This window comes from Salvia miltiorrhiza, chromosome 3 (assembly GCF_028751815.1).
Source record: "Salvia miltiorrhiza cultivar Shanhuang (shh) chromosome 3, IMPLAD_Smil_shh, whole genome shotgun sequence".
Taxonomy (NCBI): Eukaryota; Viridiplantae; Streptophyta; class Magnoliopsida; order Lamiales; family Lamiaceae; genus Salvia; species Salvia miltiorrhiza.
The window spans coordinates 49,374,149-49,395,393 of record NC_080389.1 but is presented as its reverse complement, the minus strand read 5'-3'; the positions used below and the strand labels follow the sequence as shown (position 1 = coordinate 49,395,393).

At 34.8% G+C, this 21,245-nt stretch overlaps 2 protein-coding genes across 6 annotated transcripts in view; both read left to right on the top strand.

Moving 5' to 3' along the window:
- The window catches only part of LOC131016333 (uncharacterized), a 609,307-nt gene that overhangs the window by 126,499 nt on the left and 461,563 nt on the right, over window positions 1–21,245 (top strand). The gene's annotated exons all lie outside the window — the stretch shown is intronic.
- Window positions 4,793–17,615, top strand: LOC131016316 (lysine-specific demethylase JMJ31). Of its 5 annotated transcripts, none has more exons than XR_009098917.1 (16): window positions 4,793–4,952; window positions 5,083–5,160; window positions 5,627–5,710; window positions 5,795–5,968; window positions 8,581–8,649; window positions 8,740–8,866; window positions 9,392–9,464; window positions 9,599–9,715; window positions 10,346–10,465; window positions 10,571–10,589; window positions 12,263–12,344; window positions 12,473–12,783; window positions 13,750–13,865; window positions 13,962–14,055; window positions 15,193–15,365; window positions 17,245–17,615. XR_009098917.1 is itself a non-coding variant. In XM_057944997.1 (15 exons), exons 1-15 carry the CDS (start codon window positions 4,866–4,868, stop codon window positions 15,259–15,261), a joined length of 1,620 nt encoding a protein of 539 aa, XP_057800980.1. In that variant the 5' UTR covers window positions 4,793–4,865; the 3' UTR covers window positions 15,262–15,549. The 5 variants fall into 5 exon arrangements, 2 of the variants coding, with proteins under 2 accessions (XP_057800980.1, XP_057800981.1); XR_009098918.1 differs by lacking the exon at window positions 17,245–17,615 and adding an exon at window positions 16,177–16,770; XR_009098919.1 differs by lacking the exon at window positions 17,245–17,615 and adding an exon at window positions 16,091–16,770.

Genomic DNA, 21,245 nt, shown 5'->3' with positions numbered 1-21,245 from the left:
CTGCTTTGAGGATGTAAGGCTTCTTGACTGAAGTCGTTCTTTCTTCAGTCCGTACTGATGTCCTTCTAGTATCAAATGCCCTATTCTTATTATCAGTTATGGGGTAGACTGGAGATCTCTTTTTTTCAGTATCATATCTTCTTTGATATACTGAAGTTGAGTATTGCGGATGATGTCTGAGCCTGAACTGATGAGCAACTGACTGATGCTTGTCTTTTCTGAGACTGATGAATTCCATATTGATGATATTTTGATTGTGATTGTTGTGGTCTGGATGGATGGTTGCTTTGTCTACACGATTGTTGCTCACATACAAATTGAATATTATTCAGTTTCTTGTTGTGCTGGTTCCCCCTAGATTTGTGACTGGGGTTTTGCTTCTTCAAAGGCCTTGACTGATGATGATTTTGTCTGGAAGGGCCTTCATTTCTTTTTTCCTGATGGCTTGGATTATTGGCCATCAGTTTCTGTTCCTTCCAGTATCTGTCTGTTGGTTTCCCATAATGTTTGGGAGGAGGAACATTCCTGTGAGACATCATTCTCATTTTTCTTTCTTCTTCTGCAGCATAGTCAACTGATTTGACTGGAGTGTCGTCATTTGATTATTCAATTGCATCTACGATCTCCACCCCTTTTTGCTTTTCTTCCGCAGTTGGTTTTTCCCCCAATACTCTGAACGAGTGATGTTGAAGGAAATAGCTTCATTAGTGGAGAATTTTCCATACAATTATGTACCCACTGTTCCATCTTCAGTTTTAGTTTGGTAGTTTCGAAGGAAGCTTGCTCTAATTCATTCTCAGACTTTTTTAGTTGAACTTCAGTTTCATCCTGGGTAGACTAAAGTTTGAACTTCTCTGATTGAAGAGTTTCAATTTTCGCCTTTAACTTCTTATTTTATTCAATTAATTCATGAAGACCTGTTTTGTCTGGAATGACGTTGATCTTTTCTTTTTCAGTCTTTGGTTGACTGACCTCCTTTGTTAACCTCTGGTTTTCTTCAAGTAGATTATCAAATAGTTACCTTAATCTTTGATAGTCGTACATCACTTGCTCAAAATCTTCTATCCTCAGTGATGTATCTCCGAAGACTGAATGATCTCCTATCATCATGAAGGAGATATCAATATTAGAGGTTTTTGAGTAAGAGTTTACCTCATACCCATTAAGTCCATTATTGTAGTTGTTGACTGTGTTGTCAGCTACATTCTCGATGTCTTTTGCCATCAGGGCCTAGCACTCATCATCTGTACTCATTGAGTTGCTCGAGTCTGATTTAGTCGAGGAATTTGAGTCCTCTGCATGATCGGCTACCATCGCCTTCTTTTTCTCGAGTCTCTTTGTCTCTTTTTGCACGAAGAGCCCTTCTTTCTGAATGTGAGAGCTCCAGGCATTTGGTTCTGTAGTGGCCATTCTTTCCACATCCGAAGCACTCAACATCCTTCATATCAGTTGATGAAGGTCTTCAGCTCTGTCTCTTGAAGACCTTGGAGTGTGCTCATTTCCTTTACCTCTGAAGTTCCTCTTGTGGAACTTCTTATACTTCCTAAATCTGGATTCTATCTTGTTGAACCTCTCAGTCAACAGAGCATATTGACTGGAGTAATTTCCAGATTTATTTTCAGACGAATCATTTGTCTGTTTCTTGGATTCCTTCGATGCAGCTTTCAGTGCTGCTCTTTTGGATCCTGATGGAGTGTCTTCGTCTGAGGTTCCAGCTTTCCTATTATCTCTATTTCGACGAATGTCGAATTCATTTACTTTTAGATCTGAGAACTGTTTCTTAGTGGTGATAGCGCTTGAAGCTGGGCTTGATCTGATGAGCGACTGAGTATATCTGCCAGTCACCAGTTGAAAGTGTGCGGAGAATCTTCAGGTTGATCTCCCACTGGTTGTATTTGTCTTTGGAGATGGATTGAACCTCGTTCAGGATTTGGTTGAATCTGTGCTCCATCTCTTTAACTGTTTCTGTCCTTAGCATCAGAAAATTGTCAAATTTTTGACAAGCTATAGATAGCTTATTTTCTTTGATTTCGTCTGATCCGATGCTCAGCCTTTCAAGGATGTCCCACATCTCTTTGGCTGTTTTGCAATCCATGATCTTGGAAACATGTTTGTCGGAGACAGTCCCTGCAATGACATTCTTTGCAAGATTGTCTAGCTCTTCTTATTTCCTTTATTTGGATGCTGAACTCAGCTTTGTCCTTTATCCTTACGTCTTCATAGGGATCTTTTCCTGCTTCTGAAGACTGCCTCGTAATCGACTCATTGATTATGATTGGGCTATTTGTGATAACTTCCCACATTCTGCAGTGTCGAGCTTTGAGGTAGCCCTTGATCTTGAACTTCCATACATTGTAGTTGTCAATGGAAAATAAAGGTAGAGACGAGGTTCTGCTAAAATTAGTTTCCATGGGAGAGATAAAGAGAAGAGAAAAGTATAATGCACAGATAGCACAGAGGAGATTTTTTAAAAGATTGTAACCCTTTAAGAGGATCTAGTTCAGTAGAACCGGGTCAAAGCAGTTTGTCCTTGCGAACAACCTGCTCTGATACCAATTGTTGGGTCTCAGAGGGTCACTGAACTGGTGTAAGGGGGGGGGGAGAGAATACACCAGTAGGTTATTTTAAAAGTTTAAACTTCTTTCATTGACTAAAAAGATGTAGTGTAAACGTGATGAGTGAAAAACAAGATCAGTTGAAAGAAGAGGTAGACTGATAATGATTCAATTGATAACTTCAGTATGAAGAACCAGTCAACAAACTGATAGTTCAGATAGGGTTTCAATCTAGACAGTTGCAAATCATAGTAAGTGTTATGAATCTTACTGACTACCCAAGAGTTTGTCAGTTAGACTAATAACACTTGGTGAGCGGAAACGATTTAAGGAAAATAGTCTTTAGTGAATCAGATTGTTAGTTTTAAAAGTTTCAGTATATATTCGTTATGCACAAATAAAAGAAATGAAATACTGAAAATTGTAAATGACACAAAGATTTTTAATGTGGTTCGGAAAACCTTTTCCTACATCCACGGTCAGTTGATCACACTGACAATCGATTGGGTTTGTGCTTACAGGTGCACAACAAACCTAACAACTGAAACAACCGTTTCAGTACCAACGCTCTGGGTTGGATTTCTCTTCTTCACTCAATCTAGCAAAACCTCTAAGACTTCACTCGTCTAGTTTTCAAAGACTGAGAACTCTTGAGTTCAGACAATCGTCTGAAACTCCAACACTCAAACACTATTTTCTCTTGGTTGAAAAGGGGTTTGAAAAACTTCCAACTAAGATTACTGAGAACAAGCTCTCGAGTAATCACGGACTAGGCTAATGATGTAAGAATGTGATTGCCTAGACACTTCTAAGAGAGTGTTTATAAATCTGGTAGACTGATTTTTACAACAAGGTTTACTCTCCTCTTCGATTCAAGTTTAATAGCTATGTAATGGCTGACTCGATATTTTAGCAGAGCTTCAGCGTAAGTCTTTGAATCGGTGAGGTTGAAGGTTGATCCTTGAGCTCTATTTATAGGCGGAGGATGAAGAATAGATCCGTTGGAGGATATCCTTCTTCAGATACTGTCGTTGACGCTTGATTTGATCTGTGCTCAGGGTCTTCGTCCTCTATCTTCCTTTTCGCCGAAATGGGTAAGGTTTTCAGACATGGGGAGATGGTGTTACAGTGTAAAGTAACACGGATGAAGTAACTCTACTCGGTGAAGGACGATTTGCCATATCCCAGCATTTAATGCTCTGTCATTTGCATTTAATGTGGCGTGTACTAGAAGATATCCTTCATCTTTATTCGTCTAAGTGATATGTCCTTTAATGAATCTTCAGTCCGTCTTTTTGTAACTTCAGTCCTCTGTATTCTTCTGATCCTTAAACAAGTCTTCAGAGAATGTTCCGGCTAAAGATTGCTTCATTTATTGTTGCAATAACTTCTGGTGAGCTTCAGTTGGACAGTACTTCAGTCGAGATTCTTCAGTCAAGTCTTCATCAGTCTTCAGTCTTCAAGCTTTGCCGCTTCAGTCTAACTAGAACATGAACTCTAACACTTGAGTCCGAAAAAAGTCTAGTATAGAAAAATAAAATCTAAGGGTTTTGGGGTCATCAAAACAAAATTGGGATATTTCTTCTATCTTCCAACATTATTATTAAGTTGCTGGATAAAATTGGGTACATGGAACATTTGCGTCTAGCTATTTTTACGTTACTTGTATAAATAATTGAAAAATTAAGAAGAATAAATGGGTCCTTTTCTACTTATAAGTTGTCTTTAAGTACGGAAATGAAATATATTAAGTTACGAAATTTTCATAACGCTGAAAAATAAAATAAAATTAACATTTTATGTTTTGAACAAATATAATAGTTTTTAAATAGTTTTCAAATGCAACTGAAAGAAAAGATGGTTAAATAACTGAAAATAATAAATATTAGTGCTCGTTTGGTTCAAGTAAGAGAATAGAAAGAGAATGAAATCAAATAAATGAGAGAAATAGAAACAATAACTGTTATTTTTATTGAATGTTTGAGTTAATAATAAAAATAAATAAATAGTAAATGATTCTCTTTCTTTGTTTCTCTTATATTTTGAAAGGTAACAAATAGATCGTATTATCCTCAAATAAATAAAAGTAATAATTAATTTATTATTCAAATTAAATAATACATAATTAATTAATTAATTAAATTTCATTCCAATCTCCAAAAAAAAAAAAAAAAGCTTAACCAAACAAGGGTTTAGACGATTTTATGACGTTAATGGAAAAGCGCTAACGCTGTTTTGGGTTTAGTATTTGAGCAAAAGCTACAAACATTCATTACTCTGCGCTACAGCTACAGCCTACAGGCAGCAGAAATGGAGTCTCTGCAGATACGCCGACTTGATGAAATTCCGTCGCCGGAAGAATTCGCCTCTCAGATTGAACAGAAGAATGTCCCCGCAGTAAATACTTCTTTATGCTCACGCTGAGTTTATGCGCGCACACGCACACTGCAAATTCTTAACTTGTATTGTTAGGGATTTTTTCTTCTTTCCTAATTTGCGTTTTAATGATAATATTTTCAATTGGAAGGTCTTCAGTGGATGCGCGAAGGAGTGGAAAGCATTTTCGAAATGGAATGTATCGAATGGCGGTCTCGACTACTTGCAGGTAAGCGTATGAAAGAGTTTGAAGCGCAATATGAGTTGAAATACACGAAGAACGTGATTAAGTTCCGGTCGCGATTGTAGAAAGAATTACATGAATGTAAATAACAGAGCACTGCTGCGTACTGATATGAATGAAATTTGGAATTGAATAAATATGTTTGCTAATAATGTTTACGCATATCAAAACCTGCGCTCGAGTATTTGCAATTAACTTGGAAGAATGTAACGTTAGTGAAACTATCACGAATCACAAGAATGGCACTTCTCTGTGGTTTGTGCTCACTGCTCAGTGTGTGCTGTGTGTGGAGTGTTCTCAGAAACGTGTTCTATGATGACTGGGAAATAACATGAAAGTTTTTTCAGATTTGAGTTATACAAGTCAAACTTTACACTACAGACTATTTTATGTTCTCGACATTATTAATTCTTATGTTTTATCTGAGACAATTCTTGACATTGCAAAATAGGAATTAGTGGGATCGTCGGTTGTGGAAGCTATGCTATCCAGATCTGCACCTGTATTTTATGGAGATATTCGAGGTCATGAAAGGGTAAAGGTTTTATCTATTATCTAAAGGTCAATATGAAACTAGATATAAGTGATGCGGTTAATGGAGGTGTTCTGTTCTCAATAGGTTCCTTTGCCATTTTCTACCTTTATTGGATACTGCAAAGATCTTTTACAATGTGAGGATGATTGCCAAGACTCCATATCTCAATTAAGAAAGCATGAACCTACGGGAGATGCTACACAACAAGTTGATTTTGCCATGGGAGAAGAATCTCCGAAGCAAATCTATCTAGCACAGGTTTGCATAATAGTCCAATAAGTTGTGCTGATGATTGAAATTAACTTGATAGAAACTCGATTAACAAAAAAAATGGCTGGACTATAGTTCAAGAGGGGCAATGAACGGTTATCCCCCCAACCCCAAACCATAATCATAAAATAAATATGTAATTTCAGATGCATACTTGTAAATGCAAACTCCCACAACTTTATATTGGGAATTGAGAGCTCGCGCATCTGATTATGTAAGATAGATTGAGGGAATGTATCAAAAAATTGCCCACAAATGGGGCTGCTGGCCTCTATGATGCATATTTTTGTCCTATGTATGTGTTGGTAGGGAATTGAAGGTATGTAATAAGGAGGTGCTTAAAATGTTTGGTGGAAAACATAATTCAACAATTGGTTTCAAAAGAAGGTTGTGGTGATTGGTTTGAAAATTTGGTGACTGTTATTCTGTTAGAGCAATATGCAATACTTCTTTGGAGAAGTTACAATTGAAAAAGGAAATTATGCCAAGGCAAGTAATGAAACCCAAATGCTTATACTCTGGTGCGGGTTATAGAAAAGAAAGAAAATGATCACAAAACATGAAAAGAGGATGATACTTATATCACAGATGAAGTTCCTATCCGGAAGGAGCTGATTAGCTTCTTTCCAATATTATATGAGACAGATGAAGCAAGTGGATAGGGATTGCTGCTTTGGCATTAGTGAAGTTGATACAATGAAAACGAAATCACCATTATCTGAGGAAGAAATTAAGACTTTCTTTGAATGCAATGGTGAAAAACTTGAGGTCTTGGCGACTTTTCTCTAGCCTTCTATCTAGAATGTTTGGACATAATTTATAGACCAACTATTCGACAGGGTTCGGGTTGAAAATATTTAGCCCGGAATTTTTTTTAACCCTAATGGCCCATGCCTGAATAGCCCGACAACCCGATAGGGTTGGCCCGAATATAGCCTAGGTCCTATAGGTTTGACTCAAAAGCTAGTGAGTTGACCCGATTAATTGAAAATTTTCTTGTTTTTTTACTTTCAAATTTCATTATTTTACTTTTGAAAGTTAGTAGAATAAGATATATATAGGGTTAGGTTCTATGAGAAGCTGATTTTCGTAACAAATGAGATTAATGAACATATCAATAAATTCTTTGAACATACCAATATAACTGATGGACATATGAATCTATTTAATTTGTTAAAAAACGAACATATGAATCTATTTAATTTGTTAAAAAACATGCCACCGCCAGGGATCGAACCCCATACCAAACGCGCGTTCATAAAAATTAATTGACATGTTCATCAAAATGTACTACTTGTTTACACCTATTTAGGTTCCATGGAGAAATTAAATATTTTGCGAAATTTAGAATAGTTGAACAACTCAATAATTTTGATGAACAAACATTTTGGTTTGGAGTTCGAATCCTAGAGTGACCAAATTTTCAACATATTAAATAAACTTCGTATGTTTGGCAAAATTGTTGATATGTTCAACGTTTCGCAAATTCGCAAAATATATATAGAAATGAATAAATTCAGAATAAATATAGATCGTAGGATCAATCAATATAAATGACCGAGATTTCTTCTCAATTCTCTAAATATTTGTATTTCTCTACGGATCTTTTCCCTATATATATTTCAGATTTTAATTTGTGAAATATATGTTGATTCAATATTCGAAAGTTATACTCGTCATTTTACTTCTATGCATGTATTCTTACTATAACGCTTAACATAAAAGCGTTTAGATGTAAAAATTAGAAAACCGTAATCATTTAAGAAAAATGTACGTGTCCTTATCTTTCTAAGAGTTATGTATTATGTATTAGTTATTATACAAGTCAATGTTGAAATTATACTCATTTATGTGTGTATTTGTTTGTTACAAATATAGAATTATCAAGAGAAATATATTAGTTAATCTTTTAGCTCGACTGGCCCGACGAGTTAGCCCGCAATAGCCTAACAACCCAATATGGCCGGCCCGAAGCTTAGTGGGTTGGCCTGATTGATATCCCACATTTATACAAGCTCGGCTGGAGTTGGGCATGAAGTTTAGAGCCTTGATATGGCTTTTTAGCCCTAACAGGCCTATTATGCCCAGGCGGCCCTTTTGATATCCCTGCTAAAGACGTGATCCAGGTGCTTCCTCCGTGGTTAATCTAGATTCTCAAACATTACATGAAAAATCAATGCCTAGTGAACTTACAAAGGGATATCTCAATTTGTTACATTGGTTGAGCAGACAACACAATTGTGAAATGATAACTTTCATTGGGCCTTTAGCACACAAATTATATGATAATGTTTCATGATTACTAATATATGGTTGTAGTGAACTCATGAGGTATTTCTGATGGATCTTTATATTTCTTTTTTGTAAAATTCAAATTTGCAACACACACTATACTAATGTCTTCCATGTGCTTCCTGCATTTAGTTACATTAAAATAACTAGCATATCTTGGAGTCTTTGTAACAAGATATTTTTTTTTACTGTAATTTTGGAGTTTGTGCATTCTTAGTGCTTCAGCCTGGATAAGTGTTTCCTTTGTTGTATTTCAAATCCTAAATTTTTAATTTTTGGGAGTCATAATCACACTTTACATGATTCAGGTTTCCATTGTAAATACTGAAAATGAGGAAAAGAGTCAGTTGGAATGCCTTAGAGATGACATTGAAACGGTATGCATGTCATGTTTCTGAATTTTTCTGCGCAGTGTGAATCTCATGTTCATGGATTGGATGTTAACTGTAAATGTCAACTCTCAACAGCCTGCATTTCTGGACAGCAAAACTCTGGCTTCTGTAAATTTGTGGATGAACAATGCCAAGAGCAGATCTAGTACTCACTATGATCCACACCATAATCTTCTATGCATAATTTCAGGATGTAAACAAGGTATGAAAGTTTAGAAGCAAACTTACCGATGTGTTATTAAACATGACCACTGGCCACTAGTTTATGTAAAATGACTGCTGGTAGTATTTGACCTTTTAAGGTTAAAAGCTATCATCATGGAGTGAACATTCCAGCAATATTGACCACTATTGATAATATTACTGTCACTGAGGCCGTTAGTTCCTTTTTCTTCCTGTCTTTCTTTTTTTGTCTTTATATGGGACCCGGTGGGGGGGGGGTGTATCACTTAACTTATGTTTGGCGTCTTTCATTGTTTTTCTGCCATCTGGGCCCACAGTCAATGCTTGATAGTGATAGTGTATCATATCATCTATAGAGTAATCACACACTTCCACACACTTTTGTACCCCACATTTGAGTAAAAAAAATGAACTGTATCTTTTCTGCCTCTAATTTACTGAAAATTTGCCGTTAATGATTGTTCATCATGATTTTTCCTTGAGATACTATGTATTTTAACTCTCTTATGTGAAGAAAATGACCTGTTCACAATATGTTTATCAGTTGTTTTATGGCCCCCTTCCGCAAGCCCCTTCTTATATCCGTTGCCTGTGTATGGAGAATCCTCGAACCACAGGTATTAATTTTCATTTAAGAGACTGCATTTTCTGTCTTATTAGTTAATTAGTTATAAGCTATCACCTTTTATTTTTTCTCTGTGAATTAATTTGAGTTGGATTTTGATGGTCAATAACATTCTTCTATTTGCAGTGCCATTCCTTTAGAAAACACCAATTTTAGCCTCTATCCCAGGGCAAAGTCAATTGACAAGTACTCCCGGAAAGTTACCCTTCATGCTGGAGATGCATTGTTCATTCCTGAAGGATGGTATCTTTTATTCTGTTTTTAAGTCTTCACTGATATTTAGATTTAGAGACTGCCATCTTTAATTGTTTTCCTCCTGAAGGAGTGAGTCCATCTCGTGTGCATATCAAGGTCTTAATAAGACTTAATTGTGGGTTAGAAAAGTATTTATTATGTACGGTAATATATAAATTGGATTGAATTGAAAAAGGGGTTGGCAATATTGTATCTTAATAGACAAGATTATCCGTAAACGTAAATTAGAAAGGATATGTAATCCGTAAACGTAAAACCCTAGATCCTTGCTTGGGACGTGTAGCCTGCAATGGCTATAGATAACGGATGTTCTATTGTTATATGCAACATTTTGATGCTATCTACTTTCTTGTATATTTATATTTTTTGTTGAATTTGTCATTCCTCAATTTATTTAATATGTCAAATATTGCAGCAGTAGTTGATTTTGGTGGGAAAATATTAATTTGTGAGAAAATTAGTTGTACAAAAGTTCTTGAACTGGATTTTCTTATGTTGCCGTGTGTAGGCATCTCAATTACATATAACCAGGCAAATTGTTCTAGGAATGGTGTGTCAACATATAAATGTATAACTACTTACTGGAAATTCAAAGATGCTTTATAACTCCTATTCTAGGTTCCACCAAGTGGATAGTGAAGATTTAACTATAGCTGTCAATTTCTGGTGGCAGTCCGACATGATGTCTAGCATGCCAGAACACATGGATGCTTACTATCTACGTAGAATATTGAAAAGGTGTGCTCTTGTGCACATCTGTTTTGGTTTTGCTTCCATTTATCAGAAACATGCTAACTTTTCTCTCATTTCCATGTCTGGTTGCTATTGGATCTAAATTTCAAGGTTAACTGACAAAGAAATGGTAAGCAACGTCCATTCTGATCCATTGCTTGTCAAGTAAATATTGATATTTATATATATTTTCTACTATGCTGCATAAAAAATTGTTTTGTAGGAATGCCATCTTTCTATGGGCAGATTTAGGTTTTTACATCTCCGAATATATCTGGTTCTCTTTTCGCATCAGTTTCACATATATCCCGATATAAACTAATTTAAAACATTACCAAGCTCCTAATGGGGTTGTATCAAATGTCAAATGCATAATCTCTGAGGTAGATTACATGATGGGAATACTTGTTATAATAAGCCTGGCGGACATGCTTTGTAAGTCAAATGCTACTAAAATTGAAGAAATACTAACTCCTGGGTTTAGCATAGGCTGAAAACCTGTCACATGGGGGTGAATATGGCAAACTTAGGTTTTAGAAATATTACGAATTAGATTGAGATATCACCATACATGGTTTCTGAAATACTGGAAAGTGGAAAGCGTGGTTTTCTAAGATTGGAGAATTTATGATTTTTTTGTTAATGGCATCATTCGAGGTTCAAATCTGATCTTATAGATTTGTTGTACTCTTGCGTGGAGAATTTATCCTCTATGGACCCGTTTGGTAGCCCAGATAAGAACTGGACCTTCTTGCAATCTTGTTCGTTCATTTGATAGCTGTGAATTGCAGTACCTTCAGCCCTTATCAAACTCATGGCCTACAACTGAATACCTGTTCCTATGGGAAATTGAATCTCGCCAAAGAGGTGTTATGTAATTTCCAGAGTTCAATTGTAACAAATCTAAAACTTCCAAGGATAACATTTCCCTTCTCGTTTTTGACATGGTTCTGGTGCAATTACAAACCCAAACTATGACCTTCTTAGTTACTTCAAAGTTCAAAGACAATACAGAAATTAGTAATCCTTAACATTAAGTTCCAACAATGTGGCTCATTAGAAATCCTCAATTTGTTGAATCTTGGAACAGAAAAGGATCAATTCTAAAACATTAATCTCCAATGTCTACTTTGAGCTTCAATCAGTCCCATACATTATGCAATGATCCAACTTCTTCAAACATTCTCATATATCTTTCCAGCCAAAAGGACTGACAAAATGCGTGAGCAATGGCCCTCCGCATTATTTACCCTCTTTGCTAATGCCTTGATTTAATCCAGAGAATATTTATTTCTATATGAACTTGGAATGACCAAGGAAAGGTCTAGCTCCTTCATCATTCTACCTCACAGATGTATGAAGATGTGATCCTGATAAAAGGACAGTGTTGGAAAATATGGCCCAGATTCATGAACAGTGTAGTAATATGTGTGCATAATTGATATAGATATTTTTAAAGAACTGATAGCAATAGCATTTTGTTGGTCTTTCTCCGGTTTTGATTTTTGTGAGATGAATTTAACAAGAGATTACTTGTTATTGGGAGCTCAATAATTTATTTATTATCTCATGTAATTAAGTTCTTAATCAGATTTTTACTAAATCATACACTACACTACACTACTTTAGAATAGATGCCGAATCTCAAGTCTCAACTCACTCCCTTGATTACTGCCAGTCTATCAGGGAAAGAAATGCCACCGTAAATATCTTCTTTACCAATTCCCTCGAATTCATGTTTGCTTGCTGTGTAACTGAAAGATTTGGCATAAAGTACCTTAACTTGTTTTTTGATCAGGACAGGATCGAATGCTATCTATGCCTTCGACTTCCAAGGTGAACCATATGATTGGTGCAAGTGGCCAGTCTAGTAATGTAAATGCAGGTTACAGTTGTAGTTCTGCTTACTCCTTGCAGTTTATGGTCTCTTTCTTCTTTCAGTTATTTAACTTGATGAGCAAATTTAGACACATACTGGCTACTTATTTTGGGTACATATTGTGAAACTGTCAGGATGCTGTGATGAAGAACTGAATTTGAACCATCAGGAAGTAGGTGGAAAAGAAAAGCTGGTGCCAGGGTTTTCATTGCGTGAACTGGAACCACATGAACTTAGATCTCTTCATGACCTCGTTTCATCAGTCCATGAAAAAATCAACCGCCAACCAGCAGGCAACATCCCAGCAGACCAGTCTGTTTGTAGAGAGGAAGATGTGAAGAAATTTGTTAAAGCAAATTTATATGACTTAGAAGATGATCCAATTGCAAATACTGTTTGGAACCTAGAACCACATGTCTTTCAAATCGTCTTTCTTAACATGGCAGTAAGTTTCTATTCCCATTCAAATCATACATTTTCTCTTCTTCTAGCGGTATGACCAACTAAAGAAAATGAATATCCATAGCTTGATAAGCTTTTCTTCGCTATACCTTCTTTCCCTCTTCTTTATTTCCAATGGGATTGGAGATGCATTTGTTTTTTATGCATGCCTCAACATGAAATGCTTAACAGTGGAAACTTGAGTGGAAAAAATTAAAGATATAATGTGGGTTTTGCATTGGAATCAATTGTGTTTTTAAGGATAATTTTTTGAAGTTATTTTTCAAATCAATATCTTCATAAGGTAAATGACACTGATAGCTTGAGATATGTTCTTTATGAGGATGATATCCAGATCGTGATACTGGATGACTCATGTGTCTGGTGGTGATGTGTAGATTGTAGCTTTAAATATGGCAGTCAATATCAATTTTTCATTTGCTGGAACTTTTTCTCTGGCAATATGTACAAATGAGAAAAATCTATTTCTACTCTTGAGACCATTAAGTGCTTCATAATTGTTAGACAAAACTGGATGGGTTGGCTCTTTTGTTTTCTTCCATTCTGTACTTATTATTCTCACTTTTTGGCCCAGAACCAATTTTGTTTGCTTGTCAAGTGTTGCTGTTTTATGGGGCATTTATCTGTAAGCTGTTGTATTGGTTGCCCTTTGTCGTTTTTTACTCAGAAATTGTCACCTTTCACCAAACTATATTCATTCTTTTTGCTGATTGATGCTGTATTTGTCAATTTCAGTTTTGTCCCAGAACCGTTTTGTTTGTTTGTTTGTTCAACTCTTGCTGTATTTACTGGACATTTACTTTTGTTGGTACAACGTTTGGGTGACCTTCAGAAATGTTCCGCTTCCTAACCAGCTGTGGTCATTCTTTTGCAGATCAATACCTTATTCTCTATTTCTTTCTTTCCCTCCCTCTTTCCCTTTCTCAACTACCAACTTTGCATTTTTCAGCACAATTTTCCAAGGACATTGGAGGCTTTTGTATTGCATGCTCTCTCCCCTGTGGGAGTTGAAGTCCTTACCAGGAAATTTGAGCAGATGGATCAAAGGATTGCTCCAGATGAGCGGTGCATACTGAGTTCTTTTCTTATGGTGGTTCTTGTGCTCCACGAAGACTAGAATATCTAATTGAGTCTTAAATATTGATATTTTTATGATTTCAGGAGTCAGTTTTACCAGAAATTCTATAGCGTGTTTGATAACCAATTCGCTGCCATGGACGCTCTTTTGAATGGGAAAGAGTCTTTTGCATGCCAGGTATCTTATTATTCTTTTTAGTTTGTTTAATAGTTCCTCTATTGTCATCTTTGAAAAGGTTGAGCCGTTGAAGAAGTTTTAGAAGTTTGTTTTTTCATTTTATATATCCCATCACTCTTCGTCCTTCTCAAGCTTTCCTAAGTCAGGTAAAGATTGAACTAGCAGGATGCCTGATGTACTCAGAAATCATTATATTTTGGTGTTCAACCGCTTCTATATAAAAGAACTCAGATTACAATTATTTTTGCCATTGAAGGAAGCTATTCTACTTCTCAGTCACTACATGATGTCCTGCTACATAATACTCCCTCCGTCCCACTTATCTTGGCACATTTGCTTTGGGCACGGAGATTAAGAATAAGGTGTTAAGAGTGTAAAGTGGGTAGGAACCACTTATTTAATGTGTGTAGAGAAGGTAAGGATCACATACTATTTTTGGAAAGTGCCATTATGAATGAGACAAACTAAAAAGGAAAGCGTGCCAAGATAAGTGGGACGGAGGGAGTAACAACTTATGTTGCTCTCATGTATAAGGTGACATTACTTGTTGGATGGATTGGCGCTTCTGTTTTAGACACTTATTTTTATCTCAAAATGCTGATAATTGATTTAATGAAGAAAATGTAGATTGGATACCTGCAAATTTGTTATGCTAAAAGCAATGAAGGTGATTCTGGCAGTGGTCCCTATAATATTATATGATGATGGAATCTTAAAATGCCTCCATCGAGGATATAGTTTATATAATTTAATTTGTCTTATTTATATGATGTATCATGGTCCATGTGACCTATTACCTTAAATATTTATCCTTGTTTTATTTATAATCTCAGGCACACATATTTGCTCAGATAAAATATCTCATTCGGGCACCTTATCTTGTATACTTTTTCCCCCTGTTGCATTTCCCTTTTGTGCTTACGTTGATGCATAACCACCTCCATATAGCAGAAATACATGTATGTTCATTCAAGATCATCTTTGTTCACAAACTCAATTTTGTTCTCGAACATATGTGACTTGCATATTTAGCTGCAAACATTACTTATTTATTTCTTTAAAAGACATTTAATCAGAGTTAAGCGTTTCTGTGAATGGCACCAGACACTATCCTTATAGGGTTCTTTCTTCTAACAGGCATTCAATAATGTGCTGGTCCAATATCTGGGAATTAATCTCAATGGGCCAAAACCATCGCTGCAGTAGGAATCACTGACTAATAATGTTCAGACACTGTTGATTATTTATAGTCTTGGCTTGAGAAACATGCCAAATTGGAAAGAGCGCAGTCTTGGTTTCAGATTATACATGTGAGTCAACTTATACCATGTTTTATGTATACTATATAGGAGTTGCTCTTTTTGTTACTAGAATTTCAGCTGAAATATATGTAATGATAGCTAATATAATATTCGGTTCAATGAGTTAGTTGTAGAACAAATTGACATGTCCTATGTAAGACAATTCACATGTATATACTGTGGTTCTAGCCTATATTTTCTTGCACTTACCAAGTGACCCCTCAAGCTCATTGACTAAGTAATGAGTTTTTGTGAAGACAAAAAAAGTCAAGTGGACTCCATAATTAAAAGCTATAATGACGAAATCAATGACATACTATAAAGACTAAATAATGAAATGGGTGTAAAAAGCTAAAGTGGGTTTAAAGTTTAACTAATAATTAGGTCAATAATGTCTTCACTGAAGTAAAAATAGACAGCTGCACTTTATTTCTGAAAGTTAGTGATTGTTTGCAGTTGTGTTTGCATTTGAATGTAATTACTCACCTCCTTTAACTATGCTTATTACTCCAGACCAACCTTTTAAGGAGGCCAGGGTTTACATCTTATTGACGTGTCCTTTTAGTATTAATGTGCTTAGTTATACAAATATGTTCAATGATGCACTCGGAATGGTATGTTTTGTGGGTATTGGGTTCGATTGCCGCATAGCATCTAACAGTTGCTGCTACTTTTAGTTCTCTTGGGGGTTTTCTAGCTAGGTGCTCACTTCATTATCTAAACATTATTTTCAGCCTATTAGCTCAAGAATCGTTTGCTTTACACTTTATCGACTTATGTGAATCCTGAAAGCTATGGGAATATGAATATCTTGAAACAGTTGTTTTCTTCCTTGTGGGTGGAGCCAAAAACTGATTGTAACATAATTTTGAAGTTGGGTTGAGATATATATTTACCTTGCTCTTTATTCATTGCCGCGGTGACACTCAAATGTTATGTGGACAAGAGGGAGTACTATCCTGCATGGGGATTTGCAGAAGATGGGAAAAGATTATAAAAGTATATGAAAGAAGGTTTGGTAATTATTTGCTTTGGAAGAAAGAAGAAAAGGAACAAAAGGTAGGCCTGTGGAGATGAGATTCCCTTATGAAACATGACATATGTAAGTTCTAGAGAGAGAGAGAGGGAATAGAATAGAAGCTTTAGTTTTGTCTGGTTGTGCTCCATAGCATAGCAAGATAGAAAGAGAATGCGTCCTTTCTCTAGTGAGGCAAATGGTATGTATTGGTACCTTGACCTGCAACTTATTACACCCTACTTTCTAAAAGCTTTGGATATACCAAAGTAGCTTAGCACTTAGCAGATTTCTTTGATATATATTCTTTGGGTCCATTCCATATGCTTATTGCTTATCTTTTCTTAATCACGCCATGCTCTTTGTATATTCCTCCTAAAGCTAAAGGAATTATTGATACCCTGAACTTTTACTTAAATTCCTCATCTTTTTCGTAACACTTGGATTTTGAATATACCTCTGTAAAGCTGGTGTCCTCATTCTTGCTCAAAATATGACACCTCATGGTTTCTTTGGGAGAAAAGTTTATTCTTCTGGTTCTTTTTTATTGAGGATGTTTGCTTCTTCTCTAGCTTTCTCAAATTGGTGATGTAGTTAGGTTGTAGCTCACCTGGCCACCGGGTCATCACTTTAGTGATGAGACTTGGGTTCGATCCCCATTGGGAGCGAATTTGGTGTTTGGAGAGATAAGATGGACTTGGTGATTTCTTGGAGTGTTTGAGGTACTAACTGTTAACTTCTAACATTACTTTGTCCGACCAAAAAAAAAGTTAGGTTGTAGGTCTTTTGTGTTTGCAAGTATCAAATTCTTCCCACATATCTATTATAGGTGAGAAAAGATAAGACATTACATCTTTGTTTCATTTTGAACAGGAAAAAAACTAGTAGTTGGGCGAAACCGAAATTGCAATAGGCAGGAAAAAGATTAAATGGAAATGGAAATGGAAAAGAAGATGCATATGCACAGAAACAGAGGGAAAAGAGGAGTGGATGATAATCCAAACTTTTAAATTGATGAATGAATGATGTATCTTTTGGGTAAGCGTTGACATTTATAAGAGGCTCTTTTTAATTTATTAAGGGGCTTTTGGGTTCACTACCTAATTGCCGGACCACCACTAAGCCTAAGAGCCCAGCACGGAAACACATACAACACCCCCATCAACTTACTTGCTTTTTTCCCTTCACGCTTACACCAGGTTTTACTACTGCCTCTTCTTTAAATAAACTTTTCTGCCTTTATTTTTTTTTAATTCTCAAACACTTCTTTCCCTCTTTAAATTCATTTACAAATTCAATTTCTCTCATCCTAATTCTATGTCATTCTAGTAAAATCCAAATGTATTAAGTTTAATGTGATTACATCAATACAAGGCAAGGTTTTAAACTACATCGATATGTCATGGATCATGTACTGTACAAGTTCGAGTTAAATAAATTGAGAATAGGAGCCTAGTTGAATGTGAATATTTGTCATTACATTGCGATTCATGGTATAATGATCATTTTTATGTTATATGCATAAACAAACGGAATAAAGTGCGAAACTATATCACACACATAGATTTTGTTTAATTTTCCATTCAATTTTGTCCTACATTTTCCCATGTGGCTGTGGTATGTATCATCATCCAAGATGGAATCAAATTTTGTCTTATACAAGGAACAAATGTGCGGCTAAACTATATTATTAATCGACATTTGAGTGATGATTGAAATTACCAATATTAGTGATGTACCTCACAGAGTTGTCCTGCACTGTTATGACGCTATGATACGATGGTACTCTCAATCCGTGCGTCGATTGGGTGTTGGAAGAAGAATTTATTATGGCTAGGGCTTAAATTTATTTAAGGTGTTAATGGGTAAAAATGTCCACTTTAATTTGTTAAAGGATTTATAAAAATATTGATTTCATGCTCAAGTTTAAGAGAATGGTCTAATATACCGTAGGATATGATGAGTTGCTTTGTTTTTTGGGGAAAATTTTACACTTTTTACATAATTGTACTTGTCTAAGAAAAACATTCATGATATGATTATTGTACTTTCGTTTAATAATTTATTTTTAATTTAATTTTTTAGGTAATGCATATAGTCTTTTATTAAAATTTTGAATTAATTCATTACTTACAAAATGAAAAGTTTATTTTCACAATTAAATTTAATTTTATACTGAAAAAAATAGAGTCAATCAGAAAAATTTTGATTTTGATTCAATGTTAGATGTTGAAACTAAAGAAAGAGGAGTTTGAAATTTTGGAAGTGTACGTGGGTTCAATTTAGTTTATCAAAAACCATATGCAACAAAATTAGGCCATATATGAAACCTTAATATATGAAAGTAGCCATTTTCTTTTAGTAAAATTAAAATTTACTCATTCAAATAAAAATTTAAAAAATTACCTATTTTTTGTGTTAAATGACTAAACTATCCCTAAGATTAAAATTTAAAAAATATCCACACCTCATTGCTATCACACTCCTCTCTCTCTCTCTCTCTCTCTCTCTCCCCACCACCCACCCCCAAGCCAAAAAAAATTCTTTTACTCCCCACTGCCCACCCCCGATCACCCACCTCCAAGCCAATTTTTTTTTCTTTTACTCCCCCCTCTACCCACCCCCCCACCACCACTCTCGACCACCCACCCCCAAGCCATTTTTTTTTCTTTTAGTCCCCCCTCTGCCCACCCCCCTCCCCTCAGCCATTTTTTTTTATTTCTCAACCCCCTGCCCACCCCACCACCATCACCCCTCCAAGCCAATTTTTTTTATTATTACTTCCCCACCCCTATGAATTTATTAATGTTTTTGAATTCACAATTAGATCTATGAATTTATAATTTAATGTTCTTGAATTCATAACCAGATCTATGAATTCACAACCAGATTTATAAATTCACAACTTAAAGTTTTTGAATTCACGATCACATCTATGAATTCACAACTTAACAACTTAATATTCTTGAATTCACAACCAGATCTATGAATTCATAACTAAAACTAAAATTCACAACCAGCTCGATGAATTCACAATTGAATCGTTAGTGTTGGCTGTGAATTCGAGTTTTAAAGCTCGAATTCACAACTAGTTGTTTTGGTTGTGAATTCTCGAATTCACAATTCTCGAACTCACAATTCTCGAACTCACAACCAATTCGATGAATTCACTACTGAATTGCAAGTGTTAGTTGTGAATTCGAGTTTTAAATCTCGAATTCACAACCAACTCTATTGCTAGTTGTGAATTCAAGTAGTTGTGAATTTGAGTTTTAAAGCTTGTATTCACGACTAACAATATTCGTAGTTGTGAATTCAAGCTTTAAAACTTGAATTCACGACTAATAATATTTATAGTTGTGAATTCACAACTAATGTTTTTAGTTGTGAATTCAAAATTTAAAACTCAAATTCACAACCAAAATAAATTTTGGTTGTGAATTCGATTGGTTGTGAATTCCACTGGGTTGTGAAATGCGGGATTTTTTTAAAGGGGGTGGTTTTTAAAGGAATAAAATGGTAAGTGTGGATATTTTTAAAATTTTTTTTTATCTTAATGAGTAATTTGTAAGTTTACTAAAAGAAATAGGCTATTTTCAAACTTCACCCAAAAAACTATGTCTTATGATAGTGTTTCTCTTCACCTTGGGGCTTTTTATGCTCATCAATTACACCAGCAATGAATGTCAAGTAGATAAATTGACATAAACTCACGCTCTAGTCAAATCCTTCAAAAAACCGATCGATGTTGAAAATTTTCATACATGTTAATATGAGTAGTGCTATTTGGATAAAATTTGTTCAAACAAAAAAATAGTATTAAATATTTTACAAAATCAATTTATTTAATTTTTTTTGGTTTAATTAAATTTAAAAAGGTTTTACTCCCTCCGTCCCATGAAGCAAGACCAAGTTTTCTTTTTGGTCTATCCCACGAAGCAAGACCAGTTTCTAAAAGTAGCAAAAAATTTACTCTTTATTCACTTTTTCGTCTACCACACTACACACAAAATACCATTTTTTTAATTCCCGTGCCGAAAAGAACTTGGTCTTGCTTCGTGGGACGGAGGGAGTAGTTAGTTTTATTGTTTTCTTCACGTTATAGTTTTTTCTGTAATTTTTAAATAATTATTTTAATTTTTAATGTTTTTTTTAGTTAAAAAATAATAAAATTTAAAAAGTATTAAATATTACAAAAAAACTATAATATGAAGAAAACAATTAAAATAACTAAATTCTTTTTTATTTTGAATCAAAAAATTTAAACAAATGTATTTTTTAATATATTTAATTATTTTTTGTTGGGATATATTTTGTCCAAATAAAGATAAAATATAGTCAAAGTGAGAGTATGTTGGTATGGATAACTTTTGCATGCGTAGTTAATGTGGATGACTACTGCGTTAATAATGTAAAACATCAATACAATGTCGATCGATTTTCTTCTAGCGAGTCCGCATTTAAGTTTTTAAATAGTCTATGTAGTATTTAATACGCATGTACCTGCCGTGATAGATCTCAGCACGCATGCCACAATTGTATATTACGGTACTATACCCCTCGAATGTAATATTATAAAATTATGTAATAAAACCTAATTAACATTTCTAACTAATTAAGACTTGAAATTAATATAATAAATCCGGATAATGAAATTCCTATAATACGCCCTATTGTGTACAATCAACCATATCAATCACCAATTATAAAATTATTTTTTAAATTAAAATTTGATAAAGAAAATAGAAACAATTTTAAAATGGTATGCAAATGAAACACCACAAAAAGTGGCGGGATATAAAATGGGGTGAAAATAGTATCTAATTATTCTGAAAGAATTTTTTTAAAAATACCCATATTTTATAAAATACTCC